Source organism: Arachis hypogaea, chromosome 16, assembly GCF_003086295.3.
Source record: "Arachis hypogaea cultivar Tifrunner chromosome 16, arahy.Tifrunner.gnm2.J5K5, whole genome shotgun sequence".
In the NCBI taxonomy this organism is placed as follows: Eukaryota; Viridiplantae; Streptophyta; class Magnoliopsida; order Fabales; family Fabaceae; genus Arachis; species Arachis hypogaea.
In genome coordinates this window covers 125,797,983-125,818,697 of record NC_092051.1, presented here as the reverse complement: position 1 = coordinate 125,818,697, position 20,715 = coordinate 125,797,983, and the positions used below count along the sequence as shown (strand labels likewise).

Here is a 20,715-nt window from a genome sequence, read left to right as displayed (position 1 = left end):
GAATAATTCTATTAATTGCCAATTGCTATAGTTGATGTAATTACTCTTGATTGTGTTTGCACCTCATTTACTTGTGTTTGTAACTAATTGGATGGATTGTGGTGAATTGGGTGTTGACTGAATTGCTTGGGCCTGAGGCTGTGACTGGTTTGTGTTTGAGGTCTAGTACTATATAAAGTATCTGAATGGTTCGGTATAGACTTAATGAACCTATGCTTGGAACAGGATGATCATTTATACCATGTAGGTAACTTCTTTTATGTTTATGGACTAGTAAAGTATGAAAAATCAAACTCTTACAGCATAGACTTAATTGAACCTATGCTTGAGATAAGTTGGTCATTCATACAGTATAGGAAAACTTTTAAGAGTTCTATAAAGAAAAATATGGGTTTAAGATTTTAGATAATTAACTGATGCTCTTAAAGAAAGTTTTGGATTTTGAATGTTAAACTGTTGGTTTTCAAGAGGATTCGTAAGGCTAATGAAAACAATGTTATTTTAAATATCTCTGAACGAAGCTACTTGTTGTTATTATTTACCGTGCCTTTAGAAAAGATCTCGCATACTCAAAAATCGGGGTTGTTACATTCTACCCTCCTAAAAGAAAATTTTGCCCTCAAAATTTCAGTTACCTGAGAATAGATGCGGGTAATCATCTTTCATCTTATCTTCTAGTTCCCAAGTGTACTCTTTTTCTCCTCTTGGTCCCCATGCCACTTTGACTAAGCGAATAGTCTTGCCTCTTAGCTGCTTATCACTTCTTTCTACGATCTGAACTGGTGATGCTTGATATGTCAAATAATTTCGTAACTGTATTGTCTCTGGTTGTAAAATGTGACTCTCGTCGGGAATATATTTCTTAAGATGCGAGACATGAAAAACATCATGAAGATTTGACAGGTATGGAGGAAGGGCTACCTGATAAGCTACTGGACCGACTCTTTTAAGTATTTAGAAAGGTCCTATGTATCGAGGGTTAAGCTTTTTAGTCTTAAGGGCTCTACCTATTCCAGTAGTCGGGGTTACTTTTAGAAAGACATGGTCTCCCTCACTAAACTCTAAAGGTCTACGTCTATTATCGGCATAGCTCTTTTGACGGCTTTGTGCTGTTTGGATCTTCTGACGAATCCCCTTTATCTTCTCAGTAGTTTCTTGCACTAAGTCTGGACCTAAGATACTAGCATCTCCGTCATCATTCAAACACATTGGTGTCTGACATCTTCTTCCGTAGAGATCTTCATATGGTGCCATCCCGATACTTTGTTGGTAACTGTTGTTGTAGACAAACTCGATTAACGGTAAATATTTATCTCAACTGCCTTGGTTATCCATCACACAAGATCTCAGCATGTCCTCTAATGTCTGGATTGTCCGCTCTGATTGTCCACCTGTCTGAGGATGGTATGCTGTACTCATATGCAGCTCTGTTCCCAACGCTTTATGAAAAGCTCCCCAAAATCTGGAAGTAAACCTCGGATCGCGATCTGAAATAATTGACGAAGGTATCCTGTGCAATCGTACGATTTCTTGAATATATATCTGTGCCAGCCTTTCTAATGTTTAGTCAACTTGAATTGGAAGAAAATGCGCCGATTTTGTCAATCTGTCCACAATTACCCAGATGGCATCATGTCCTGTTGAGGTTCTTGGCAATCCCGTGACAAAATCCATAATGATCTGCTCCCATTTCCATTGTGGTATTTCCAAGGGTTACAGGGTTCTTGACGGCTTCTGATGTCCCACTTTCACCTTCTGGCAGGTTAAACATTTTGAGACATAATCAGCTACTTCTTTCTTTAAGCCCAGCCACCAGAACATTTGTTTCAAATCTTGATACATCTTTGTCACTCCAAAATGCATAGAAAATCTACTTTGATGAGCTTCTGCAAGAATCCTTTGTCGTAAATCTCCAGAGCTAGGCACATAAATTCTGTTCCTGTATCTCCAAAGACTGCTACGATCTTGCCTTACAGCTTCCGGTTCCTCTGCTTTCATCCGTCTCAACATCATCATCATTTCTGAGTATTGTACTTGTGCTCGCTGAATACTAATTTTAAAATCTGGTGTTATATGCAACTGCGCCAAACGGACTCCACTTGACGTCTCAACACAGCAAATTCAGCGGCGGCTGAGTAACTAACTCGCTGTGACAAGTGGGTGGCGGCTCTAGGCAGAATCAATGACAACGATAGGGCCTTGGCCTTCGGCGGCAACGACAGCGACGCTTGGTGATAGCAGCAGCGACAGAGGCCCAGCGTCACCCTTCACTCGTGGTTTCTCCCCTTCTGTTCGAACTTTATGCTTCCCGCCGCGACAACGATGGTGACGGGGTGGCAGCAACAGCTGCACGGTGACGGAGTGGCGGTGCTGTCCTTCGCGCACGAGCTCTCCTTCTCCTCGCGTTTGTCCTCTCCCTTGCGAGCGTTCTCTCTCTGTCCTCTGGCTCTGGCGACAGCGACGGCAACCGGCGCAAGGAGCAGCACGACGCAACGATCCTTCTTCCTCTCTTCTTCCTCTGTTCCCTCACCCTCTCCCTCTATTCTTCGTTTCCTTCTTTCTTCCCTTCTGTTTCCCCCTCAAGCTCCCCGTTCCCTTTCTTTCCCTTTCTGATTGTAGATTTAGGGATTTAGTATACAAATTAGGAATTTGTGATATTAGGGTTAAAATTAGGAATTTTTAGGACTACGGTACCTAACTTTCAAATTATGTAACTTCTTCATTAAAATTGATATTGACCTGGAACCAATTGGAAAAGAAACTTTGATGAGTGGAGTTGAACCATATTAGTTTTTAAGGTCATTGGATTTAACTTGGATTTTATATTGAATTTTGAATATCACATGCTGCTGCTGTTTTTCTGGTTTTATGCACTACAGAGCAGTCACGTCGAAACGGAACTAATCTCTAGAACTTAGTTTCTAACGTTTCCCAAAACCTCATGATTCACGTTAACCTATCACTTCTATTTCGTCTATGATAACCCATTAGTTTTTCCCATATACATAAATCATTAATATTAAGTTGGCCAAAATTATGATCTTTGGTTTGTTAGAAAGCTTATTTCAAGATGAACGCCTGGACATAAAGTTTGCACAATTTCGAGTTTATTTGCTATATTAAAAACAGAATAGAAGATAGAGTGTTGAGGATGTCTTAGTGACAGTTATGAGTTTATAAAATTAAAGATGAACCTTAGCGTTATATGACTGATTCAATGTTGAAATTTGCTTGATTCTGAATTGATGTGATGCTGGAAAGGTTGAAAAGAGTTTGGTAAATTGTTTGGTTTGGACCCGTAGGGTGGCTAAGTCCTATTTTCAGAGGGGATTATGCCCAAATTTTTATAAAAGTATAAGGACTTAATCAGAACGAATATTTAGAACTTGTGTAATGATGATAACTTCAACAATTCTTTTGAGAAAAGACAATCAGATTATGAAATTATTGGCAAGGACGTGGGTTTTGTCCCGCTTGCGTATTTATGATTATAAAAGAGAATAAAAAGCAGAGGACCTGTTGAAAGGTCATTTGTTGCTTGAGGCAACCCAAGAGATGTGTTTATTCATTTGTTGCATCAAGGCAACTCCAGATATACTTGTATGATCATCTGCTGCAATGAGACAGTCAGATAGATAGTGGTGCGACCACTGAGAACGCTTTCCTGCGGTACAGATCCATATTTTAATTCTGTAAGGCAGAGGGGTTATTTCCTGCTACAGAAGTACCGTGATCACCTGTTCCATTTCTGTAGTGGCAGAGGGGTTATTTTCTGTATACAGAAGGTGTGTCGGCATACATCCCTGCAATGGCAGATGTGTTATTTCCTGCGTGCAGTGGACCCTGTGGTGGCAGAGGGATTATTTCTTGTACACAGAGGTATAGCCAACAGGAAAGCCATATCCAGCTAGTAATGCTGGGTTACGTTGGGAGCGGGTAGAAACCGACAGATGAGCTCATTACCTACACTAGGGCTAGACATGCATCATCTTGTTTGCGCATTATTCTCTGTGATATTTCCTGTGCTTTTATTTTGTTCCTTGTTTTGTTTGTTTGTATTCTATTTGTCTGTTTGTGTTCTACTTGCCTGTTTTTGAATTGCGCTTAGGGTTAGGTATTATATGAAAAGTCATACTAGTTCAGCATAGACTTAATGAACCTATGCCTAGGACAGGCTGGCTATTCATACCGAGATTTACATAAGCTAATACCCAATTCTCTTTCAACGTAATTTCAAAGAGTTTTATATAATTAATGAAAATGAATATTGTTAAACTAAATTAACTATTTGCGATTTATTCTTTACTTTTACGACATTCTCGACCTCTACTGAGAACTTGTGGTTTGGTTCTCACCCCCAAATTTTTCACCCTTTCAGTGACACAGGTTTGAAGACGTAATTTGAAGATGCGAGCGATTAGTAGGTTTTCTTTATGGTTTTACTTGCTTTCATAGAGTCCCCTCGCTGTTGTCTTTTGGGATTTTATTTCATATAGAGGGGTAGATTTGGTATATTGTATTTGAGTTTCATTTGGTTTCTTTTGTATAAGAATTATTATTAATAATATTTATGTGATTATTATTACTTGTAAATATTTGAATTATGACTTTAATGAATAAAAATAAAATTTTCTGGCATTTTCTTAAAACTGAAACGCGAAATCGATACAAAGGCTCAGTAATTAAGTAGTTAATATTAAGAAAGGTCACGTAACGTTCTTTTTAATAGAAATACCCTGACTTAAGCAAGGTATTTTGTTGGAAGAGATGTTACAATATGGTATCAGAGCAGTCCTTCCTGTATAGCCTTGAGAGTGGACTGACTATGCTTCATTGCATACTTTGAATGTCTGTCATGCCTTAAGACTTGTCTTGGTGACGAGAGTTTTTATTTTATATGCATGACTGTCTGATGATTAATGCTATTAGTTTACCTTTGCATACCTCATGGTATCAAGTTTGGCCAACTTAATATTAATGATTTATGTATATGGGAAAAACTAATGGGTTATCATAGACGAAATAGAAGTGATAGGTTAACGCGAATCACGAGGTTTTGGGGAACATTAGAAACTAAGTTCTAGAGATTAGTTTCGTTTCGACGTATAATCTTTATTCGTGCTTGTTGTTATTTCTTTCTTTATCAATTGTATTGGAATTTCTAGTTTTTTATCTCTTTCTTGCCAATCTTGCATTATCATTCGTGCATGTCCTTGCTTGACTCTGTATCTGGTTGTTGTTTGAATCTTTTGAAATATTTATCTTTACCTTTCAAACTCTATCTTCCTTGTTCTGAACTCGAATTTATTTCGATGCAACATATCATTTCTTGTAATTTTCTTCTTGGGTACTTGTTTCAGATTTTCTTCGAGAAAAATTTCAATTCAAATCTTTTCTTACTTGACTGTATCCGCAATCCTTGCTTAAATTTTGATGGGATTGTTTTTAATTCAACCTAGATTTTCTTACATAAACCCTGAAACTTCTTTATATAGTTTAATCTTATTTACTTGTGATATACCACTTATTTTTTATTAATTTACAGAAAATTCTATTTCCGAATTTATTCTTTAAATAGAACCTGATTTTCTTCCAACTTTACTATAATTCTATAGCTATCCTTACCTAATTATGTACTTAAGTATCCTTCAAAATTTTTTAAAGAAAATATTTTACCCTCAACACCAAACAAGCTTTAATTTACAAACCACACAAGATTTGTTTTGATTTGAAATTAAATCGGTATAACATATTATTTATACTAAGTTTAGTACTTTTGAAAAATATTGGATTTAAATATTTTCTTTTGAAAAAGATAAACTAATTCCTCTATTTCAAATTGAAGTTGTTCAAAATTATTGTACTATTTTTCCTAATGATGTTCATATTTAAACTGTTCGATTCAAAATTTCTTCCTAAACTTTGAATTAATTCCTTTTATGCTCCATTTCATTTGCTTATATATATATATATATATATATATATATATATATATATATATATATATATATATATATATATATATATATATATATCCTTGTTTGTTGATGATCTCACGTATTCTTTCAAATCCTTGCAAAATACCATCTTGTGCAATTACAAACTTGAGTATTCTTCCAATTTCTCGCATAAACCTTTCGTGCCGTTTGTCTTTCTCTTCTCATATTTCGTATTCCTTATATATGCTAATTCTTAGGGACGCGATTTGTGCGTGCGGAAAGTGAATCTGGTTAGTATACGAGGTTATAAGGAGTCGTGGAGTTTTGAGACGACGAGAGGAAGTGATCATGCTTTGTTAAAAGTTCTGAACAACATTGTGCCTATTTGATTTTGGATTTTAAAATTTATCTTGTGTTAAGTTATTTTATCAACTCTTGCATTACCTAATATATTTTCTTCTATGTTTATGTGATATGATTTTCTTGGTATCTTTAAAATATTCAAAAGGGGATGTGCATATAAATCTTTTCTTCATCTTATATCAATTTTCGAGGGCGAAAATTTTTGTAAGTTGGATAGAATGTAATATCCCGCATTTTTTAAAATCTAAATACGAACAAATTGTGATTTTATTTTATTAAGTTTAAACTTATAATTTTAGAAATTATTTTACTAGAAATAATTAAATAGATTCGGAGATAGTTTTATTTTGAATCCATTAATATTCTTAAGTAATTTTATTATAATGGAATATTTTGTAAAATTTTAGTAATTGAAAATTAAGAAAGAATTGTACAATTTAATTTAAGTAACTTTTACTATGAAAAGTTATGAGTTATTATTAAAGTTATGAGTTATTATTAATTTGAACTCTTTATTTTATAAACTAATTTATTAAGAGTAATTAAATTAGTTTTATTAATATTTAAAGTTTAAGTTAATTAATATTTTTATGTAATTTTTATAATTGGTTATTTCATATGCTTTGGAAATAAAATTTAGTAATGGAAGTATTATATAATTTAATTTAAGTAATTTCTATTATGAATAAATTATAGTTTGTTTTATTAAATTGAGTTCTTAGAGATTAATTTATTAGGAATGATTAAATGAATTTTTGTAAATACTTTAAATTTAAGTCAACTAATATTTATGTACAACTTTTATTTTAATTAGTTATTTTATATAAATTGAAGTTAAAGTTATGATGGAAAAATAATGAAAAGTCATAATTTAATTTAGATAATTGATATTTTGAGTTTAACTGTATTTTATAAAATGTGTTTAGTATGTTTATTTTATAAGTCAAATTAAAAATAATTATTTAAATTTATTGATAAATTAATAAAGTTATGTGTTCCGAAATTAATTTTTACAAGATTATATTTGAATCCTAAATTATCATACTACCTCGAATATTTTGTAAAATTGTTATATTACCTATATATATATATTACCCTAATATCACAAAATTCCTGAATCCCTAACAGCCTGTTTGGACACCTTTAAATGATGGAATTAGAATTCAATTCCATCAAGAAATGAATTCCTAAAGAAATGGAATTCAATTCCATAGTTTGGAACAACTAACTCATTTAATGAAATAGAATTGAATTCCATTGTTTGGAATGACTTATTGATGAATTACATTATTTCTCTAAGACATTTTTACCCCTCAATAAATATTAAGTATAATTTTATTTATCAATTAAATTAGATAATATAATTATATAAATCGCTTATAAGTAAAATTGGTCTAACACAATCTCACCGATTAGATCCATCTCACCCATGAAATCATGATAGGTGGAATTTTTTTAAAAATGAGAAATTTAAATTATTTTTAAAACTTGAAACAAAAAAAAAATGAGAAAAAGCATCATCTCCAATTAGTGTACAACAGTATTTGACATACATGTCAAGTACATCAATGCAGGAACTTGTAACAAGGGAGAGTACAGTTAATTTTCTCAAGGAACTTGCAATGCCAGGGATCAAAAGGTATCAATCTACTTTCAAGGAATTTCTCAAGCTTGCTTCTTAAAGCTCAAATCGACATCTTCATTAATCTGCATAAAACGAAAAACCATCTAGTTTAATTCGATACTGAGGATTCCGCGGAGCCAAAACAACAGAACTTGAGGCTTACTTCTTTGGCAAGTTCTTTGGCTTTTTCATCATTGAAACCTAAAGTGGACAAGATCTGGTGACCTGCTGATCCTTCTTGGGCCCAAACTCCAAACATAACAAACAAAACAGGCCCTTAGAAAAACAATCTGAAAGTATATACAATAATGTGTATAAGCTCCTAAGTAGTGACACACTAACAAACTACTTCAGCTGAAGAAACTAGCTAAATTATGTAGCTGGCAACAACAAATTGATGATGATAACAGAAATAACAAACCAAACGATTAAGCTAAATTGCAAGGAAACTCAAATCCATTGAATTAAAACTGGTGATAAAAGACAGTAACAATGAACTCACTATGGGATTTTGTCAATTGTATCCGCCTTGGGTTTCCTGCACACAAAAAAAAAGGGGAAAAAGTGATCAACAGCGAATTTGAGGAAAATTAAAGAAACCCAAATTGAGTTTGAGAAGAATTACGTGGTGGGAAGACTAAAGGACACCGTTGCAGTGGTGGCACGGGTGCGGCAACTCACTGAGGGGAATGGAGGGATTGGAGAGAGGCGATGAATGGTGATTCTGGTTCTGAAGAGAGAGGTGAAGTGTAGATTATTGTTGTTGTTGGTGGGGTTTGAAACATTAGGAGAGATTGAAGGTATACAAGAAGAGGAAAGGGTGGGAATGGAGAGAGAGAGAGATTTAGGGATATTTTTGATATTGCACAGTTTAAGTAAGATTTAGGTGAGAATTGATTTTGAAATCAGACCAAAGTAGGTCTGATTTGTAAATAGGGGTAAAATGAGAATTGGAATTCTCACCGGAATTCAACTTCATGTTTTTTTTCTATTCCAAAGCAAGGAATAGAATTCAATTCATCTATGATTTCAAATCAGATGCATTCCAAACAGGCTGTAATTGCTACCTAAATCCCTAAACGTACATACATACAGAAGGAAAGGAGGGGGATAACAGAGAAGGGGAAACGGAGAATAGAGCAGGCTCGAGGAAGAAGAAGAAGGAAGAGAGGAGCGAACAACGCGGGTGGGTCCTTACCGCCGTCGCCGTTGTCGTTGAGCGCACCGGAGGAGAGAGAGAGATTCGCTTTGCAGAAGCGTTGAGGGAGACAGACACGACGTGAGGAAGAGAGGGAGCTCGTCTTCGTTGCCGCCGTCGCTGTGCCTTGCCGCCGCTGCTGTTGATGGAAGCCGCCACCGTCATTAGGAGGAACCAAACCGGGAGAGGAGGTCGCCGTTGATGCTACTGCAAAGCGGAAGGGACGCGTGTGAGGAAGGGACGCAACAGAGGAGCCGTTCTGCCGTGGCTATCGCCGGATTTCCTGGTCGCCGTCGTCGCTCATGGTGAGTCAGTTAAGTCCTAGCCTTGAGTACCACTACCTCTGAACCCCAGTTGCTCTATAACAATCCTGTATTTTCCTCTGATATTCTTAACTCTGTTCTGCTTCTATTTTGTTTTGCCGTTCTTATTTCGTTGGTGTCCCTGCTGTTCTAACCGATCGGATTGGTGCTGTTGCTGCTAAGACGTATGCCCTGGTCTCTGGTTTCTGTTTTTCTGAGTACTAGAGCTGCTGCTCCATTCCCGTATTTCTTTTGGTAAGATAGGTTTTGTTCTACAACCAATATTCTGATTTTTACTCCTTTTTTTATCTGTTCTGTTTTGTCCTTGCATTTGCTTCAGCCACTATTAAATTCCCTTCCAAAATTGCTGTTGCTACTACTAGAGTTGTGAGTGATTCCGCTGCCGTTCCAGTTGTATTGGAATGACTACTGTTGCCACGAATTGGGGATAAAGGAAATTGTTACGTTAAATAATACGATTCCGGCTACTCGAGGTAGGAGGTTTAACTTAAATGATTTTAATTTTAGAATGCCCATAAAGTTTATTGAATGACTGCAAATAGGTTTAATAGAGATTGGAATAGTATGAGACTAAAAGCTATTGTGAAATTGATTGATTGCATGTGAATTACGAATTGTTGATGAGTGATTGAATGCTGAATTGTATTGGTTGATTACTGTTGGGCTGGTTATTGAATATGTTGGGATGGTGGTAGAATTGTTTGGTGATTGTTTTAAAATTGATTGAGAAATATTGAAAGTTGAACTTGAAATGCTAAGTTTTATGTTGAAAATCATAATTTTGAAATGAAACGGCAACTTTGAAAGTGCTCCAGCAACTTAATAGAGATTGGAATAGTATGAGACTAAAAGCTAAGCGAACTACAACAAGTATAGTTATTAATATTCAATTTTGAAGATTTCGTATCAACTAGAGAATTAGTTATGATTTTTCAAAGTTAAATTCTAAAATCTGATTTTCTGCATAATTTTAAACAAAGTCAGACACTTTGAAAAGATATAACTAATTATGTAATGATCAGAATTGCATGAGACCAAGTCTGGGCTAAACTTGGGAATACAAGGAACTAAAATGGAAAATTTGAGACCTTTTTGTTAAATATACAATTTATGGCAAATTTTTAAATTTAAGTTGTTAAATCTGTCCTGCAGCAGAAAATGTCAAACAGGGCAGCAACTTGTTTATCTTGCTGCGACTTCTACGAGCTGAGTTATCGAGCAAAACAAATTTTTTTATAAAATTTTATTAACTTGATTTATTGCTCTAAAACTTTAGAATTTTAGGAGTTAAGGATTGGGAGTTGTGAATTTTTGAATATTGGTGGTCAAAGCTGAAAAGAAACAGATTTCAGCAAGCTATGCATCAACTTCCAATGCTTGTAACTCTTAGAATTGAATAGCGATTGGGTTGCAACCAAGACACACTTGTTTCTGGATGAGCTAGGAGTTCCCAAACCAAAATTTAGCTTAATTGGAGTTTTGTAATAAAAGTTATTCAAATTGAAAGGTACTAAGCTTGTTAGTTTCTAAAACAGATTTTGACTCATTTTTTACTTAGCTTCCAAGTTATGTAACTTCTTCATTAAAAATGGTATTAACTCAGAACCAATTGAGAAAGAAACCTGGATGAGTGAAGTTGAACTATATTAATTTTTAGAGGCATTGGATTTAACTTGGATTTTATATTGAATTATGAATATCACATGCTGCTGCTGTTTTTCTGGTTTTACGCACTGCAGAGCAGTCACGGTTTTTCCTCTATTCCTAAGGCTAGAGAAATCAGAAAATTATGATCTTTGGTTTGTTAGAAAGCTTATTTCAAGATGAACGCTTGGACATAAAGTTTGCACAATTCCAAGTTTATTTTCTATATTAAAAACAGAAAAGAAGATGACAGAATCAAACAAATTTCAACATTGAATCAGCTATATAACGCTAAGGTTCATCCTTAATTTTATAAACTCAGAACTATCACTAAGACATCCTCAACACTCTATCTTCTTTTTTGTTTTTAATATAGCAAATAAACTTGGAATTGCGCAAACTTTATGTCTAGGCGTTCATCTTAATATAAGCTTTCTAACAAACTAAAGATCATAATTTTCTGATTTCTCTAGCCTTAGGAATAGAGGAAAAACCGTGACTTCTCTGCAGTGCGTAAAACCAGAAAAACAGCAGCAGCATGTGATATTCATAATTCAATATAAAATCCAAGTTAAATCCAATGACCTTAAAAACTAATATGATTCAACTCCACTCATCAAAGTTTCTTTTCCAATTGGTTCCAGGTCAATATCAATTTTAATTAAGAAGTTACATAATTTGAAAGTTAGGTAAAAATAAGTCAAAATCTGTTTTAGAAACCAACAAGTTTAGTGTCTTTCAACTTGTATAACTTTTTCTACAAAACTTCAATTAAGCTAAAGTTTAGCTTGGAAACTCCTAACTTATCTAGCAACAATTGTGTCTTAGTTGCAACCCAATTGCTATTCAATTCTAAGAGTTACAAGCATTGGAAGTTGATGCATAGCTTACTGAAATCTGTTTCTTTCTAGTTTTGACCACCAATATTCAAAAATTCACAACTCCCAATCCTTAACTCCTAAAATTCTGAAGTTTTAGAACAATAAACCAAGTTAATCAAATTTTATAACAAAATTAGTTTCGCTCCAAAACTCAGCTCGTAGAAGTCGTAGCAAGACAAACAAGTTGCTGCCCTGTTTAACCTTTTCTGCTGCAGGACAGATTTAACAACCTAACTTTAAAAATTTGCCATAAATTGTATATTTAACAAAAAAGTCTCAAATTCTCCAGTTTAGTTTCTTATATTCCCAAGTTTAGCCCAGACTTAGTCTCATGCAATTCCGATCATTACATAATTAGTTATAGCTTTTCAAAGTTTCTGTCTTCGTTTAAAATTATGCAGAAAATCAGATTTTACAATTCAACTTTGAAAAATCATAACTAATTCTCTAGTTAATACGAAACCTTTAAAACTGAATCTTAACAATTATACTTATTATACTTGGCTTTTAATCTCTTATTCTTTCAATCACTATTGAGTAACTGGCTCACTTTCAAAATTATCCGTTCAACTCAAAATTCAGATTATCAACAAATTAGTTCAACTTTTCAAAATTCAGTCCTCCAACTATCCTCTAAATCCAACTCCAATCAATTTACCAACTAAGTCTGTTACAATAACTAGCTCAACAGTAATCAACCAATATAATTCATCAAGATTCAGCATTCACATCAATTATTTGTCAAACAATTCACAATCCGCATAATGAACCAATATCACTAATCAATAATTCCAGTCACATTTCACAGGCACAATTCAGCATCCATATCATAAATTAATCACTCACAACAATTAAACCTATTTGCAATTTACTTAATAAACCTTGTAGCCATTCTAAAATTAAAACTGTTTGATTAAACCCCCTACCTCGATGTCGAAACTCGTAAGATTAAATGCTGTGAGCGGCTTTTCCTCTTGACTCACAGTAGTGGCAATTCCCATGCAAATCCGAATCTGGCACTATCTCTAATCATGCTCCCAACGGCGACAATTCCACAATGGTAATGATAGTTACAGCAAAACAGGGAATTCAAATTGGATGGGAATAAAGAACAATTACAGCCCTGGGAATTTCAAGACAAGACATATACCAGAATCAACTCAGAACAAGCATGGCAGTGATAATAAAACGTTTAAATGGGTCGTATTTAAGAAAAAGGTCAAACCAGAGTCAAAGTGGCAGTTTCAGTCTCAACACGGCAAATTCAGCGGCGGCAGAGTAACTAACTCGCTGTGACAAGTGAGTGGCGGCTCCAGGCAGAATCGATGACAACGATAGGGCCTTGGCCTTCGGCGGCAACGACAGCGACGCTTGGTGATAGTAGCAGCGACAGAGGCCCAGCGTCACCCTTCACTCGCGGTTTCTCCCCCTCTGTTCGAACTTTATGCTTCCAGCCGCGACAACGATGGTGACGGGATGGCAGCAACAACTGCGCGGCGACGGAGTGGCGGTGCTGTCCTTCGCGCACGAGCTCTCCTTCTCCTCGCGTTTGTCCTTTCCCTTGCGAGCGTTCTCTCTCTGTCCTCTGGCTCTGGCGACAGCGACGGCAACCGGCGCAGGGAGCAGCACGGCGCAGCGATCCTCCTTCCTCTCTTCTTGCTTTGTTCCCTCACCCTCTCCCTCTGTTCTTCGTTTCCTTCTTTCTTCCCTTCTGTTTCCCCCTCGAGCTCCCCGTTCCCTTTCTTTCTCTTTCTGATTGTAGATTTAGGGATTTAGTATACAAATTAGGGATTTGTGATATTAGGATTAAAATTAGGAATTTTTAGGACAAAGAAAAATATATAAGAGTAATATAATAATTTTTATAAAATATTTGAGATAGAATAACAATTTAAGATTTAAATATAATACTATAAAGATTATTTTCAAAACACATAAATTTTTATCTATTAATCTATTAGTGATCTCAAATAGTTATTTTTAATTTAAATTATAAAGTAAACATACTAATCACATTTTATAAAATACGGTTAAACTTGAAATATCAATTACCTAAATCAAATTATATGACCTTTTATTATTTTTCTATTATAATTTTAATTTCAATTTATATGAAATAACTAGTTAAAATAAAAGTTGTACATAAATATTAATTGACTTAAACTTAAAGTATTTACAAAAATTCATTTAATCATTCCTAATAAATTAATCTCTAAGAGCTCAAATTAATAAAATAAAACATAATTCATTCATAATAAAAATTACATAAATTAAATTATATAATCCTTTCATTACTAAATTTTATTTTCAAATCATATGAAATAACTAATTATAAAAATAACATAAGAATATTAATTAACCTAAACTCCAAATATTAATAAAACTAATTTAATTACTCTTAATTGATTAATTTATAAAATAAGATATCAAATTAATAAAATAAATCGTAACTTTTTCAGAATAGAAGTTACTTAAATTAAATTGTACAATTCTTTCTTATTTTTGAATTACTAAAATTATACAAAATATTTCATTATAATTGTTCGGTAGGTCGGGTACCGGACGGTTCGGGTTGGTATCCTGTTTGATGAAGGGGGTCTCGCTTGGCCGTAAGTTATCGGGCTGGAGTAGACGACGTCCCGAGCACTTTGTGTGAGGAGGGGGGTGTCACCTGCAAAGACACTCCGATGCTCTAGTCAGTAAAGTGTGCAGGCGAAAAAGAGGTAAATGGTATGTGACGTACCTTGGGGGAAGGGTAGGACCTTCCCCATATATATCGTGTCAGAGGTGGGCCCCAGAAGGACAAGCCCACCTTTTTCGAGGCCTCCTTCGTACAGTTGTAGCAAATCTGTCAGGGACGCGTGTCCGGGTCGGCGACTGAGCGCCCCACGTCTGGCCGTTCGGGTCGGGTGGTGCTCGGGTCGGGCTGGCCCGCAAACGGTTTGGGCCAGGCCGTAACAGTGCCCCAACGCGCCAGCAATGACCGTGAAGGTGGTTGGTGGCGTGTTATCTCTTATTCGTGTGTTGTCGTCAGGTCGGCCGCCCGTGGAGGGGACGTGCCCCTTGCGCGCGTGTCTGTTTGTTGCTGAGGCGGCCGTTTGTCGCCTCGTTCCTCGCGTGGAGCATTAAATGCTCATAATGGGTTGAAAACCCCGCGCGTGCAAAGACTATTTTGTCCCCAGGCCTTTCGCGCTTCTTCAGTGGCAGTTTTAAACAGTTTTGCATTTGCTCTCCTCTCATATCCTCACTCCCACCATCTCTATCATTTTCTCCTTCTGAATTCCCAGAGTGTCACTTCTGCATTTTGTGCATTTGCTCTTCTTCCTCCTCCTTCGAATCTTCCTAATCAGTCCAGGTAAGCATTCTCTTCGTTCTTTGCTTCGTGTCTATTTTGTTGTTCTTCTGCATGCATGCTGTTTGCTTGGTTTTGTATGATAGGTGGCCTTTTAGTGTCAAATAGGTGTGTTAGGGGGGTTACCATTCCAGGGTAGGCTTTTGTTTGGATTTTGCTTTTAGCCATGCTTGATCTTAGCTGTTGAATAGGACAAACATAGTTTCTGGGCTTTTCCGGACTCCCGACCTCATAGACTAACGGAGTGGTACCCCATTGTAGGTATGCCTCGCATCGTTTCTCGGGCCTCTCCCTCCGCCGCGAATTACGACCCCTACGCCTGGGTGACTTCCGACGTGAAGGACTCGCCAAATCAGATGGACGAGGGGGAACTAACGGAGTTCCGCCAAGGCGAGTACTTGTGCGGAGGGACAGACGAGGAAGCCAATTATGACGTCTTTGTTCCTGCCCCAATGAACGGCTATATGAGCTTAACTTCCATTCCCCTCGGGTCCCCTATTGGATTTGGTTTTATAAATACATGTTCACCCAGGTGGGGGTTCGTATCCCGTTTTCTCCTTTTCAAATGGCGCTTCTTAACCGGATCTCCGTGGCGCCGTCACAACTGCATCCGAACAGTTGGGCTTCTATCCGCTGTTTCGAGATGGTATGCGAGTATCTGGAGTTGCCAGTATTTGTTGATGTTTTCCTTTTTTTTCTTCAACCTCACGAATCCTTCCAAGGAGGGGAAAGCGAGGAAAGGGTTCATGTCCTTCCGATCTGCCCAGGGTCGGAGGATCTTCGGCTTGTTCGAGGACTCTTATCATGGGTTTAAAGACAAATATTTTAAGGTGCGTCCGGTCAAAGGTCGTCACCCCTTTTGGTTGTCGTTAGAAGGGGAGCGCCTCATTCCGACGTACTGGAGCTTTGGGGCGGGATCCAACACATTTATAAAGGTGCCTTATAAGGGGATGTCCGCTGTGGATAAGAGGGTCGCCGACGTGTTGTTGGTAGTTTTTGGGAAGAATCATGTGAATCTCCACCTTTTGATGGGTGACCGGGAGGTTGCCAGAAATTACGTTTGTGAGTTGTTTTGCCTTGTGTTTTTGCGTTTCTATTCATTCGCTTGGTTGTGCCAGTTTCACGACTAACATGTTTACTTGTTTGTTGCAGGGGAGATGTCTGCTTCTGTGACAGGGCTAGAGGACTTGTTCAAGACTTTCTTGGCGGACAACGATAAGGAGGAAGCAGAGAAGGTTGACGGGAAACCGGAGGACCCTCCTGAGAATAAGGATCAGGCAACGCCGTCACACCGTGATACCGAGATGACGGATAAGAACTTTGACGGGGCGCGCGTTTTTCCTATCCATGAGGAGACGGTTAGCCCCGAGCACTCGACCTCCGCTCAGCAAGAGGATGACAATTTGAAGCTTATTCCCACCCCCAAGAGGCAGAGGGCATCCTCCAGCCCAGAAGGGGTTCTTACCGTAATGGACCGGAACTTCGACGCCGGGACCTTCATAGATTCGCAGCTGCTTCCTGGCACAGAGGATCACTTCCTTGGCACCGAGCTTGCGGGGCAGGCGAGGTGGATGTACCGTACCCTTCTTCGTGGTGTCGTGATAGCTCGGAAGGCCGAATTCGAGTTGTCAGGGATGCAGGCGCTGCGCAGGAAACTTGAATCTGCTGTCAAGGCCAATAATGAATTCAAAACTCAAGTTGAAACGCTTCGGGAGAAACTGTCTAAGACGGGGGAAAAACTGAAGGCTGCTGAGGAGAAAGCCGCGTCTGCCGAGGAGAAGCTGAAGGCCTCCGATGACACCGTGTCCCGTTTAACCGAGCGGGAGATGACTTTGGAGAGCCAACTTAATGCCGCGCAAGGTCGGGTGGTGGCTTTACAGAAAGAGTGTGACGTGGCCCTCTCGTTGGCTAAGGCCGCTCAAGCTGAGGTTGAGGAGCTTAAGAAGAAACATAAGGTGACTAGAGAGCAGGGAAAGAATGTGATCTTCAACTTGACTGTTTGTCTGAGGGTGCTCTACTGAGGAGAACTTCTGCTTTATGCCCAGGCCGGCGAGGAACTCCACGAATTTCTTGTCGGTGAACTGTGTCCCGTTGTCAGAGATGACGATTTTCGGGATGCCGAACCGAGTTATCACCTGCCTCCACATGAACTTTCGACAATTGGCTGAGGATATGCTCGCCAGTGGTTCGGCCTCTATCCATTTGGTGTAGTAGTCGATAGCGACTATGAGGTATTTGACTTGTCCTGGGCCAACCGGGAAAGGTCCCAGTAGGTCGACTCCCCATTGTGCAAAAGGTCGGGAGGACCTCAGTAGGCTTAGTTCAGTTGCCGGCGCTCTGTGGAAGTTGGCGTTCTCTTGGCACTTGACACATTTCTTTACAAGCTTCTTGGAGTCGACCATCATCGACGGCCAGTAGTATCCAGCTCGGATGAGCTTTCTTGCTAGGGCTTTGCCCCCGATGTGGTGACCACAACATCCCTCATGGACTTCTCTGAGTACGTAGTCTGTTTGGTCAGGATGGAGGCACTTCAGCAAGGGCTGGCTAAGTCCCTTTTTGAATAGCTGGCCTTGTATGATCGCATATCTGGCCGCCACCCTTCTCAACGCTTTGGCTTCCTTCTCGTCTTCAGGGAGTTTGCCGTTTTCTAGGAAGTCAACGATGGGGTCCATCCACGAGGGGCCTACCTTTGTCAGGTGGAGGGTGACTGCCGGTTCCTTCATCATTCCTTGAATGAGGGATCTGTTGCCGACTCCCGGTTTCGTGCTCGCTAGCTTGGATAGGAGGTCCGCCCGTGTGTTCTTTTCCTTCGGAACGTGTTGGACTGCGACCTCCTCGAACTGTTTGTCCAGCTCTTTGTCCTTCTCCAAGTACTTTTGCAACAGCGAGTCCCTGGCTTGGTAGCTTCCGTTCACTTGCGAGGTAACGACCTATAAGTCGTTGCATACTTCCAACCTCGTAGCCCCGACTTCCCGGGCTAAGATCAAGCCGCCCAGAAGGGCCTCATATTCCGCTTGGTTGTTTGATACGAGAAACTCGAACTTGATTGATTGTTCGTATATGACCCCGGCAGGGCCTTCCAGGATGATCCCGGCACCTCCGGATGTTTGCTTGGAGGCTCCGTCCACATGGAGCTTCCACCGTGTGCCCGCTTCCTCGGTCGGGTCTCTTGTTACTTCCACCAGGAAGTCTGCTATTGCTTGTGCCTTAATCGCATGTCGAGGTTCATATCTCAAATCGTATTGAGATAGCTCAATGGCCCAGGTCATCATCCTTCCCACTAAGTCGGGTTTTTGGAGCACTTGACGAATTTCCTGGTCCGTTCTCATGACTACCTGGTGACCCTGGAAGTACTGCCTTAGTCTTCGAGAGGAGGTTAGTAGTGCCAGAGCTAGCTTCTCTAATTTGCTATATCTCAGTTCTGCTCCTTGCAGTGCTCTACTCACAAAGTAGATTGGTTGTTGAGCCTTCCCTTCCTCCTGTACCAGAACTGCTACCAGCGCTTCGTCCGTTATGGCCAGGTACAGGTATAGCGGTTCTCCGACTTTGGGTTTCCCGTGCATGGGAGGAGTTACGAGGATCTCCTTGAAATGTTTGAATGCTTCCTCACATGACGTGGTCCATTCAAACGCTATCCCCTTTCTCATCAGGTTGAAGAAGGGCAGGGCTTTTGCTGCCGATGCCCTGAGGAAGCGAGATAGCGCGGTGAGCCTTCCTGCCAGTCTCTGAACGTCTCTGATGCAACCCGGACTCCTCATTTGGAGTATCGCTTGACATTTTTCAGGATTAGCTTCCACCCCACTTTGGGTTATCATAAATCCTAGGAACTTCCCGACCTCCATTGCAAAGGCACATTTGAGGGGGTTGAGCCTCATGCCGTGTCGTCGGAGGGCCGCGAACACGTTTCCTAGGTCGCTTAGGAGGTCCTCAAGGCCAGTGGTCTTGGCCAGGATATCATCCACGTAGACTTCCACCGTCCTGCCTATGAGGTCACTGAATATCTTGTTCATTAGCCTTTGGTAAGTGGCCCCGGCATTGTTCAGGCCGAATGGCATTACCTTGTAGCAATATATCCCCCTCGGTGTTATGAACGCTGTTTTCTCTTCGTCAGGTCGGTGCATCGGTATCTGGTTATAGCCAGAGTAGGCGTCCATGAAACTTAGGTACCGATATCCCGCCGCTGCGTCGATGAGTGCATCAATGTTGGGCAGGGGGTAGCAGTCCTTGGGGCATGCTTTGTTGAGATCAGAGTAATCCACACACATCATCCATTTCTCGTTGTGTTTTTTCACTAAAACTACATTCGACAGCCATGTCGAGTAGTCAAGTTCCCGAATAAATCCTGCTTCGAGGAGGCTAGCCGTCTGCCTGGCCACCTCCTCTGCTTGCTCTTGTGACATCTTCCTCCTCCTTTGAGCTACCGGTCTGGCCTCCGCCATCACGGCCAAGTGATGTGACATGAGCTGGGGGTCTATTCCCGGCATGTCGGCTGGCGTCCATGCAAATAGGTCGCCGTTAGACCTAATCATTTCCATTAGGGGCCCCTTCAGCTCGTGTGGCAGGTTCCTGTTCACAAAGGTGAACTTCTCGTCTGTGTCGCCGACTCTAAACTTTTCCAAGCTCCCTTCTGGATCAGGTCTGGGTTTGTCTTCGACTCTCATGTCTAGGTCGGCAAGGAACACTCCTGCTGCTTCCTTGGACTTCTTCCTTAAGGAGAGACTGGCATTGTCGCAGGCGACTGCCGTTTCCAAATCTCCTTTTATGGATCCCACGAACCCGTCATCAGCTATGAACTTCATTACCAGCATCTTCGTGCAGATTATTGCCCCGAGATCGTTGATGGTCCTCCTCCCTAGGATGATGTTGTATGCTGTGGAGTCACGCAAAACCACGAACTCGGCCATTGTCGAGCCTCGCCCCTGCCCGTGTCCTACTGAAATCGGCAGGGAGATTATGCCGTCAGGCTTGATGAAGTGGTCGCCTAATCCTACGACACCATGCTGGTGGGTTCTCAGGTCGGCGTCCCACAACCCCAAGGCATCGAACACATTCTGGAACATGATGTTCGAGTCAGCGCCAGTGTCTATGAGGATGCGCTTGATGAGGCTGATTCCCACCCTGGCCGTGACGACCATGGGGGGCTTTTCGCGACTTCATCAAACCATTGGTCCTCTAGGCCGAACGATATTGGTGGTGGCCTCGACCTCTTGGGGTTCTTCGCAGATGATGAGGAAACCGCTAGGACTTTGGTGTCTTTCTTGTGCGCCGACCTGGACCTTGGGGGTGCGTCTCTTGCTGTTACGACGTTCACTATGGTGAGGCCTTGCTTGTTGTCGTCTTGGTCGTGTCGTTGCTTTACCACGCGAGTCTTGTCCTCCGCCCCTCGGTCGC

General features: G+C 39.7%; 1 protein-coding gene and 1 long non-coding RNA gene across 3 annotated transcripts; both read right to left on the bottom strand.

The window, feature by feature from the left end:
* Positions 1-7,648: 7,648 nt before the first annotated feature.
* LOC112754897 (uncharacterized) lies at positions 7,649-13,787 on the bottom strand. Of its 2 annotated transcripts, none has more exons than XR_003178817.3 (6): positions 13,198-13,787; positions 12,899-13,095; positions 8,552-9,855; positions 8,429-8,464; positions 8,090-8,216; positions 7,649-8,009 (listed from the first exon to the last, which is right to left on the bottom strand). It is a non-coding gene; the product is annotated as an uncharacterized lncRNA (long non-coding RNA). The 2 variants fall into 2 exon arrangements; XR_003178819.3 differs by having other exon boundaries at positions 8,090-8,175.
* A 3,631-nt stretch (positions 13,788-17,418) lies between these two features.
* Positions 17,419-20,384, bottom strand: LOC140180215 (uncharacterized). Its single transcript, XM_072220659.1, has 4 exons — positions 19,626-20,384; positions 18,354-19,451; positions 17,632-18,254; positions 17,419-17,518 (listed from the first exon to the last, which is right to left on the bottom strand). Exons 1-4 carry the CDS (start codon positions 20,382-20,384, stop codon positions 17,419-17,421), a joined length of 2,580 nt encoding a protein of 859 aa, XP_072076760.1.
* Between the last annotated feature and the right edge of the window lie 331 nt (positions 20,385-20,715).

What these genes read in the sequence shown, in the direction of transcription:
- LOC140180215 (XM_072220659.1), bottom strand. Translation starts at nt 20,384, where the DNA reads ATGTTCCAGAATGTGTTCGATGCCTTGGGGTTGTGGGACGCCGACCTG. An exon ending in ACTCGACATGGCTGTCGAAT is followed by an intron (nt 19,452 to 19,625) that starts GTAGTTTTAGTG and finishes GGCTATAACCAG; the next exon opens with ATACCGATGCACCGACCTGA. An exon ending in CAATCAAGTTCGAGTTTCTC is followed by an intron (nt 18,255 to 18,353) that starts GTATCAAACAAC and finishes AACGACTTATAG; the next exon opens with GTCGTTACCTCGCAAGTGAA.